Raw genomic sequence first — 10,230 nt, 5'->3', positions numbered from 1 at the left:
CAAAAAGGCTGATATTAGGCCCAGGGATTTAGCTCAGTGGCATAAGCGCCTGCCTGGCAAGCGCAAGGTTGTGGGTTCAAACTCCGGTACTGCAAAAAAAAAAAAAAAAAAAAAAAAAAAAGCTGCTATTGTTTACTTTTGTTTTTGTTTCCTCCTGCCTCAGCCTCCCAACTGCTGGTACTACAGGTATATATCGCCATGCCTGGCCTGTTTTGTTTTTTGAGAAAGGTACTTACTTTGCACCCCATGATGACCTCACACTTACCATCTTGCCTCAGATTACCCAACTGCTGGGATTATAGGCATGCACCACCACACAAAGCAAAAAACTGCCAATATTCTTACTTAGAGATCTTTTAAAACAAAGCATGTTGTATAAAGTTTCAACAGTAGAGGTAGAAATAAAATTCCATAGGTTGCATGTTACATTGGATCTTTATGCATTGAACTGATAGTCACAACAGAAATAATTATATTCAAATCATGGAAACAATGTATAAGGAATTATTGTACCTAATTGTGAAGCTACTAGAGAAATATTTTATTTAAAATAAAATATGGTTAGGCAATTACTATCATACAGATAGATAAATTCTAACTAGTTTAAATAAAACCCAGTCTTTCATGCTGGAGCACAGACTAAAAAGGACAATCAAACATGAGAAAAAAATTAAACAGAGGTAAAGACCAGCAATTCATTTTGATATGAGTAAGCCACAGATACAAATAAAAAGGAAAACAAGAAAAGGTAAGAAAAAGCTATATAGAATTATTTTTAAAAATAATATATTTCAATAATCTATTAAATAGATAATGGATATCAAGACAAGAGAAACATATTAATTAAAAAGTGACTTATCAAAAGACCAGTTTATACATTCCTTTGTATTATATCCATAAAAATTTAAATATACAAAAAAATTTAAATATACAAATCTCATTCCCAAATTCAAAAGTATCTTTCTACACAATGCAATACAGACACAGACAAATTCAGGATCTAAATCATTCAAAAATATTTTTTAAATTACAGTAACTACATCATAAGAAAAGAAATGACAATTACATACAACTAAAAAGTTGAACGATAGTACAAAGGTGCCATAATTAATTAAATGAGTACTATTTACTAATGCTTTTACAGAATACCCTTTTCACTTTTTGGGTAATAGATTTAAACAGCAAATTTTGAAACCATAAAAGAAAACAAAAGAATTATAATCATTTTTTTTGGGGGGGGGGACTAGCAATTGAACTCAGGACCTTGTACTTGCAAGGCAGGCGCTGTGCCACCGAGCTATATCCCTGACTCTAATTAATCTTGAAATTAATTTTGCTGATGTGTTCTAACATTGTGAATTACGAAATGTCCTCCAGAAAAGTCGGGTATTTGGTAAAGCAAGGCACATAGGACCAGATTTTTTTTTTTTCTTGGTCGTTTTCCTTTTTATCGGTACCAGGGATCGAACTCACGACTGCCTGCTTGCAAGGCAGGCGCTTATGTCGCTGAGCTAAATCCCCAGCCCCTTAGGACCAGATTTTGATAAAAGTGCTCTATCTTTGGCCCTACAACTATTTTGAATATCCTGGAGGTTTTTAAGATGACTTTCAATATACTGTACGTAACTTTTATAAACCTTTTCTTACATAAAGCATACAGAGCACAGTAATTAAATGTTTACAGTGAACGTTTAAATGAGTGATACTAAACTTTTTCTTTAAAAAAACTGTACAATGACATTTTAAAAGTTCAATAATTCAATATGTAAAAACATTCACAATAAAAAAATTCACAATAATACTAAGTGTGCAGATGAAAATGTCAATGAGTTTCCTTCCAAATTCTGATACTAGACTCAAGTTTAAATATTGAACTGCCTTTACTTTCTACAAAATTTTGTGACATTCAAAATAAACTGATGTAAACATTTAAATTTTGCATCTCTAAACTATACAATCCATATATAAGTAGCTTACAATTTCTCTAAAATCACTTATTAAAGAATCAATACTATTATGTCTTGAAACATCTATCTGCTATATTTCAAACCTTACATTACCATATTCGTAAGTTTTAATAGAATTTATCAACTGGCACTCTTCTCATTGAACAAAGTAGTTAAGAGGTAACAAATTCAGTCTTAAAAGCATGGAAATGTAAAGAATCAAAATGTCCCTGTTACAAAACCTTGATATAATAAGACCTTTGAAGGCCATCAAAACACAAACCACTTACATAAAATGGCATTATCTGTATATGTATGACCCAAGAACATGAATTTACCTTCTCAAACATGAGAATCTCCTGATGAATTAAAATTTAGAATCTATGTAGCCCAGGAACAATTTCAAACCTACTAAAAAAGTAAAATATAAATTATACCTAATGAAAATCTGTTTTGTTTTGTTTCTTTTTTTGTCTTTTTCATTTTTATCGGTACCGGGGATCGAACTCACGACCGCCTGCTTGCAAGGCAGGTGCTTATGCCGCTGAGCTAAACCCCCAGCCCCTGAAAATCTGCTTTGAAAATAAACTTTAGATTATTTTGCCCATTTTTGCAATTCTTAATTATATTTTTATAATCCTAATTTGGAATCTTGAAAATTGGACACCTGAAAATGTTATCACTTTAACATACCTAATGTTCAGTAATTGCAAATACTATAACCAAATTAACAAAGGAGTATACATGGCATTAATACATAATTTCCCCAATTCAGCTCAATGTGAGCTGAATATATTTATTTTTAGTCTTGAATTCTGTGTACTTATAAAATTTAATTTCAATTAGTACGAAATAGGATGTAAGCCTGAATGTTGCTATAGTCTTAAAAATACCATGTTCAAAATGAGGTAAAGTTATTAAACAAAATATTCTAAAACATAGTCAGTGAAAATCTCAACTCTGGCATCCAGAAAATTTGCTTGGTGCCCTTTTGTTATCATCAGCAAATTGATTTTATTTTTATTTTTGGTACCAGGGATTGGACTCACGACTGTGCGCTTGCAAGGCAGGCACTTATGCCGCTGAGCTAAATCCCCAGCCCCAGCAAATTGATTTTAAATAACTTGTAATCTTCAGCAGTTTAAAACCCTGGATGAAGTTTATCAGACCTATAATCTGTAGGCTATGTTTGCATTATCAAGGTAATGCACAGTCCAAATTAGCCAAGAGTTCCCAACAGCTTGTGGTGACAGTATTTGTGTCTGTGTGTGTGTGCTACCAAGAATTGAACTTCAGACTTTGCACTTGCCAAGCAGAAGCTGTGCCACTGAGCCATACTCCTAGCCCCCAACAGCAGTGTTTTTGAGTCAAATTCTACTTAACAAAATCCATTAGAACTATATAAAAATATTTATTTTTAGTCTTTTTATTAGAAGTCTTAAAAAATATATACAATATAAATGAAAAAATAAAATACTTCTTATACTCAATAGGTGATTCTGTATATAGTTCATAATTAAATTAAACCTATATCCCAATTATAGAAAGCACATTTGCCCACTAATTCATCTTACTATTTCTAATATATTCCCTCTCCTTTGAACCAACTTATTAAATAATTCATGTGATTTGTATTCTCAATTCCAGTGTTAAAAAAGGAGAAAAAATCCACTATTTTAAAGTAAAATGGTGGTTCCCTTTCAGCAGCTTTATGGCAATATAGGGAATCCAGAATTCAGCTGCCTTTCCCAATCACAAGGGCCCCATATTACTGAGGACAACAGGCTTATGAGAGATCTAAAAGTTCTTTTGACCAGACTTAAAAAGTTTTTAAATTTCATATTGCTATTTAGCAATGTAATATGTCAATAAGGAATGTTAACAAGAAAAGTCAATTTTGGTCTTGGTCCCCTCTTTTTTTTTTTTTTTTTTTTGAGAAAAGGTCTTGAGGTGTAGTCCTTAGTCCTTAAACTCACTATGCAACCCAGGCTGGCTGCAAACTTGCAGCAATCTTCCTGCCTCAACTCCCAAGTGCATGCACTACCACACTTGACTATTCTTGATCCACACTTAGCAGTACTACTATTTGTTTAGTTGTTTTTTGTTGTTGTTATTTTTGTTTTTTGCTTTTTGTCTTTTTCGTTTTTATCAGTACCGGGGATCGAACTCACGACTGCCTGCTTGCAAGGCAGGCGCTTATGCTGCTGAGCTAAATCCCCAGCCCAGTTGGCTTTTTTAAATAGTTGTAGAGTAAAAGAAATTTCTATAGCTCAATGAGCAAAATATTTGTTTATAAATTTTCTCGTTGTATATGGTATATGCTCAGTATTTCCAAATGGAGATACTAGATAATAGCGACTATTTTAAATTAATACATGAGTATTTAACCCAATTCGATTAATTTTAAAACTTTAATGGCAATTAACACATACAAACTTAACGTAGTATTAGGGTTTTATCTCATTATAGATAAGAAATGCAATTAAGTAAGAAATTAAGGGTAAAATTCCATTACTGTAAAGTCTTCGGCCACTATAGAGCAAGGAACAACTGGATTATTTTTAGCTGTTGCAAAGTACTAAAAGGTCTTTGGATATATGTTGAGAAACCAATGTCGCTCTACTAAATTTAAATATGAATTTTATTCTGACAAACAAGACCCAGAATATTATTTTATCAAATTTTACATAATTAAACAAACAATATTTAACAATCCTAAACTGAATAATCTTTTGTATAAATATAAAAATCTCAGATATGTGAAAATGTTTTTCAAACCATAGTTGTTTTCACAGTTTTATAGGTAATTATGATTTTCAAATTTTTAATATCCCATGTGATGATATATTTTTACAGAAAGTAAGATAAAAACATTTAATAAGAGTAAATACATCTAATTTGCAAAAATTTGTATCTGACATTTGTGTGCTCTTACAAAGAATGCATAGGACATTTCTGCAGCAATCAGAAAGGTAGATTCTTTTTAAACTCAGATTTCAAGTTTCCTCCAATATTTCTTCTAATTTTAATTCCTGGAAATACTTTCAAGTTTTGAATCCTAGATGTAATGTGTTTTGTTACATATGCAGTACATGCTTTATGCTTAAGCATGTATAGTTTTCAGACCTTTGAACACTATGATCAGATTCAGGATGGTAGTATCTTCAGAAAATCTGCAGATGTTCTTCATGGAAGATTCATGTTGAGATTCCTAGTGCACCATCACAAAAACCAGTAAAAGACAGTACATGACTATGCCTTAGTAGGATTTCCTGAAGGCTTGGGATCGTAACCGTATAAAAAAGTAGCTGTTATTACAAGGATGGCTCCAAGGAAAAAGACACTAAATAAAATGAAAGAAAGACCAAAAAGATGAAAATCAGAATAAAGATAAAACAAATATTTCTATATCTTTATTAAAACATTTATACTAGGGAAAGGGTATGTTCCAGTAAAACAGATGACAAATAGAAAACATACTAGGATTTTTTTGTCTTTGTTTTTGGAAACAAAGTCTCCCTATGCAGGTCAGGCTGACCTTGAACTCACTATGTAGTAATCTTTCTGCCTCAGCCTCCCAAGTGCTGGGATTAGGCCTGTACCACGCATGACTGGCTACATTCTAGGTATTCAGATGCTTTACATGCATTATCTCAGTTCTCAGACTGGGCTCTATTAAGAAGTACTAATATTAGCTTCATTTTTACTTAAGATGAAGCAAGTTTACAGTTTAAATAGACGCCTAAAATTGCACAAGGTTAAATGGAAAACAGGATTCCAATCTAGGTGCATCTGCCTAGAGCCTGCACTCTTAATCTACTGTTCTACGTCTCCAAAACAAATACTTAAAATGCTTTATTTCACTTTAATATGGGCTTTGCATGCAACCTATTCAATGATAAAAGATCTCAATTCTTTATTTGAAAATATAAAAGGAAAGTTTCATTCTTTTATGTCAAATCCCAATAAAATCAATTTTAAAATCCAAGGTAATATCCAAGGCTCTGAATTGACTTTCATAGGATGCTTAATAGAAGGAAATTAGATTAACTGCAGGGAGCTTACATACTGGTTTTTCTTTTTTGATCTATCTATAGCTATAATCTACCCCATATCAGTTGGAAATGAACTTAAACTGGATGTAAATGAAACTACCAAACTTTTAATTTGCATACTTTTTGAGACTCACACATAGTGATCTTCCTGCCTCAAGTCTCCTTAGTGCTGGGATAACAGGCCCCACACCAACTGAATACTTTTTAAATGCTGTTACTGAGACATACATCAATGTTGGTTCTAAAGTTTATATTAACAGTTCAAAGTCATTCTTCTGATCTTAAAAAAAAAACAACTATGATGAAAGCAAAGATCCTTTTTAAGATATCAAAGACCTTTCATAATGATTCCTTTAACCCCATTCTCCCAGATTTCTCCTCATCAAACTGTCAGTCATTCACTCTGTCATGCTCTATCATGACAGTGTCTTCAGACAGACATACTCTCAAGTCTACAATTTCCTTTCCTCAAGAAAAATGTTCATAACAATTCACGGCAGGTGTGGTTGAGGACTTCCTGGGCTATAAAGTGAGCTCAAGGCCAGCCTTAACTGCATAGTAAGAGACCCTGTCTCAAAAAGCACCCCCACCCAATTATACCCCATAATTTAGTTCTACTGTCTATAAGACTCATTCCCCTAGGCAGAGTTACACTATTACATTACTTATCACAATGCTATTAAATAATGAATTATTCATTTATCTGCTTTCCTTTTCAACCATGTGCTATTCATTTACTGTTATACTACCAGTGACTAGAATATACACTTAGCTCAATGATAGCTATGATTAATAGCAAGTATTGAGGTAAGTGGATAACTTTTCAGAGGCTTTATACAGTTATATACTTCCAAAATTAAAGTAACATAAAGCCTTCTATAATATATCTTGAGATTACTACTGAAAAATATTAGATAATTTTTTAGAGTTTGGGTAAACTACTGTCTGAATACTTTATTAATGTTCATGACCTTTTCTTAGCTTTCCAGAGCTCTGGAACTACACAAACTAAGAGTTGTGCTTAACTTTCTACCCTTCTATGATACCTCTACCAGGATCTACTTGAATGTTGAATAATATCAGGAAACCACTGCATTTTTAGGTGACTATGAGGGAAAATTTTCTGTTAGAAAAATACTATCAGATTAATGATAATTACAAGGATGTGAGCCTTCTTTCTCTAACAAAACTATATATATACTTTCACAGCTGCACTGATCACTTATTCACCTGTCTGTAACCTCTCTGGAAACAAGGAACTGTGGCTCATTCATTCAATTCTTTGTTCCAAAATCTAGTACAGGAACTTGAATGGTAGGTACTTAATAAATTTGTGCTTAAAAAAACAAGAAGGCTATGTGAGTCATGTTAAGATCAGTAAGTAAAATAAGAAGTACAAGAAACATAAATTAGAAAAGTGAGTGTATCTGCGATATGATATTGGTAGGAGCAAATTAGAGATACGATATCAACAAAGATGCCTGGCAGTACAAAGAAAATAGAGATCCACTAGAGAAGGCTGTGGACGTAACTAACTGGTAGAGTACTTAGCAGACATGAGACCATGAGTTTAATTCTCAGTACTGACAAAGTGGGGGATCTAGAGTTTAGGTGAAATTGAGTCTTATTTTCACACACCACAGATAAAACAGAGCAAAAGGACTCTCCAAAAAGAGAGTCAGAATGATAGGTAGAGGCATATCATTTCAGAGAAGCCAAATAAGTTTTAGGAGGTGGAATGGGGATAATAAAAGAAATTACTTTAATACATGTGAAATAGATCTGAATGAAGATTGGGAAAATTTGTTACTTAAGACAAAGCATTTATTTACCTATTTTAGAGAAAACTCAATTTTCTGATCCTTTACTGATTACTTTTTCATTTACTACATTTACATTTCCCTGCATGATTCAAAAATTAAAAGTTTGTTACTTTGATCTATATGAAGTTTAATTTTTTCCCTTTTTTTGGAAATGCTATGACTTTTTAAGTAAACCTCAAGGATGTGTAAGTTCCAAATATTCTCAATATTAAGGCATATAGTTTCCCCACCTAATAAACAGAGAATAAAGCATCATTAAGACATTAGGCGTTAATTGTTAGAATAGTTTTAATAGCTAAATGACTCATTCCTATACCAAGCTGGGAAAAAAAGTACTTTCAAATTTTTGTTTCAGAAAAAGTATAGATCTCAGCATGCATGTCCCACACCTGCTGTTCAGGTTGCTAGAAGAGGATTAAAATTATAATGTTCAATACAAAAATATAAAGGACATATTTTTCTATTGCCAAATTCTATGTATAATCCTATCTCTAACAATGTAAATAAATTTTACAAGCTATATTAAAATGTTAAGACATTCATCCAACAAACATATTCAGTATATAGTGTATACTAAATACCAGCTCTGCTTGTTTCTTTCTTTCTTTTTTTTTTTTTTGAAACAGTATGTCACTATGTAGCCCAGCCTGGCTTCAAACTGGAGATTACATGCTTCAGCCTCCATGCTTGTCTCTATCCCTTCTTTCTTATCTAGTAAATCTTCTGAAGAAGGGGAAAAAAGGTTTGAATGGTAGAAGGTATTTTTTAATTTAAAAAGTAATGGCAGTCTGGCATGGTGGCACAAGCCTGTAATCCCAGCACTCAGGAGGCTGAGACAGAAAGATTGCCTTGAGTTTGAGGCTGGCCTGGGCTTCACAATGAGTTCAAGACCAGTACAAATTACACAACAAGACACTCTCAAAAAAATTAAAAAAAGAAAACAAGAAAAAGAAGTAATGTCATGTGAATGTAGGAGATGAGATCCAAGATGAAAGGTAAATCAAAGCCCTTGACAAAGAAGTCACTGTAGTTCATTTCTTCCTTCTTCCCTTCCTCCCTCTCTTTTTTCACTACTAAGGATTGAACCCACGGCCTTTGAACAAGCTATATCCCATCCTTACCCTACCCTACTCCCTTTTTATGATAGGATTTTTGCTAAATTTGAGCCAAGACGAACTTGAATTTATGATCTACTTGCCTCAGCCTCTCAGTGAGCTAGGATTACAGGTATGGATGGGTCACCAAGTCTGATTTCACTCTAGCTTTAAAATAACACGAAGAAGAAAGTAATACTAGATGAGTACAGTGAAGTAGATGAGGGCCAAGTCAATAACCCATTAACCTTTTCAACTTAGGAGATGGGAAGCAATTAAGAGGACTTCTGAGCATAGTAGTGATATATTTGATTTATATTGAAAATAAAATCGTTCTGGTGGTTGAACAGAAGACTGAGGATGCAAAGGCAAGAGAAGAAACAAGTAATCAAGTCAGAAAACCATTTCCTTAACTCATTCATAATAAGAATGAGGGTAGCTTGAAACAAGGTGGTAGCAGTGGCGGCTGTAAAAAATGCTCTGATTCTAGAGATATTAAAAAGGAAGGGTTGACAAAATTTGTTTCTGCATTAAAAACAATTAACTAGGGGTTGGGGATTTAGCTCAGCGGCATAAGCACCTGCCTTGCAAGCAGGCGGTCGTGAGTTCAATCCCTGGTACCGTTAAAAAGTAAAAAAAAAACCAATTAACTGATGGCCTAACTTTTTACTCCACCTCAGAAAATTCAGAAGTTCCACACACTTAAGAACCTCCCATAGGGCTGGGGATTTAGCTCAGTGGCGTAAGCAACTTCTTTGCAAGCACGTAGTCGTGAGTTCGATCCCCAGTACCAAAAAAAAAAAAAAAAAAAAAAAGAACTTCCCGTTGTATAACAGTATTTATAAATACTGCTTTCCTTCAGTGAATGTGAATAAACTGTGTTCTTCTCTGAGTCATGGAGGGTTTGAGCCTGAGCCACTGGAAGAATGAAGGTGCTCCATTTACCAAATTAGGAAACCCAGCCAAGAGTAGGGAATGAGTATCTAGTGAACTTCAGAGTGAAAAGGTTGAGCAGGCAACTAGATGCACAAGCCTCAAATTCAAAATAAAGTGAAACTGAACAAGATAAGACTCCAAAGTTTAGAGGTAAAGAAAATCAGGAAGAGAGTGAGTTCGAAGAAAACTAAAAACGTTGTCCTGAAAGGTAATCCAGTTAGTTTGGGATTATAAATTAGTATGCAATTATAAATTAGTACACAAAAATTCATACAGCCTTCAATACCAGCTGTCATGAGTACTCATCACACTGAATTTTTCCTAAGGCTGCTTCCTTCCTTGATATCCGTGATACCAGAGAGCCCTGGGTCTCCTG

The 10,230-nt window shown here is 33.5% G+C and overlaps 1 protein-coding gene across 6 annotated transcripts in view; it reads right to left on the bottom strand.

Moving 5' to 3' along the window:
• Positions 1-504: 504 nt before the first annotated feature.
• Positions 505-10,230, bottom strand: part of Slc35a3 (solute carrier family 35 member A3) — a 48,295-nt gene continuing 38,569 nt past the window's right edge. For all 6 annotated transcript variants that reach the window (XR_010049300.1, XM_063254869.1, XM_063254874.1 and 3 more), the window contains one exon: positions 505-5,289. Coding sequence is in view for 5 of the 6 variants with exons in the window: in XM_063254869.1 (XP_063110939.1) it covers positions 5,199-5,289 (91 nt within the window). In the remaining variant the exon portion in view is untranslated. The remainder of the gene's footprint in view (positions 5,290-10,230) is intronic.

The sequence above is a fragment of the Cavia porcellus genome, unplaced genomic scaffold, assembly GCF_034190915.1.
Source record: "Cavia porcellus strain 051 isolate PalLab524CR breed Dunkin Hartley unplaced genomic scaffold, mCavPor4.1 scaffold_1, whole genome shotgun sequence".
Lineage (NCBI taxonomy): Eukaryota > Metazoa > Chordata > Mammalia > Rodentia > Caviidae > Cavia > Cavia porcellus.
This window is presented reverse-complemented; position numbering and strand designations above follow the sequence as displayed.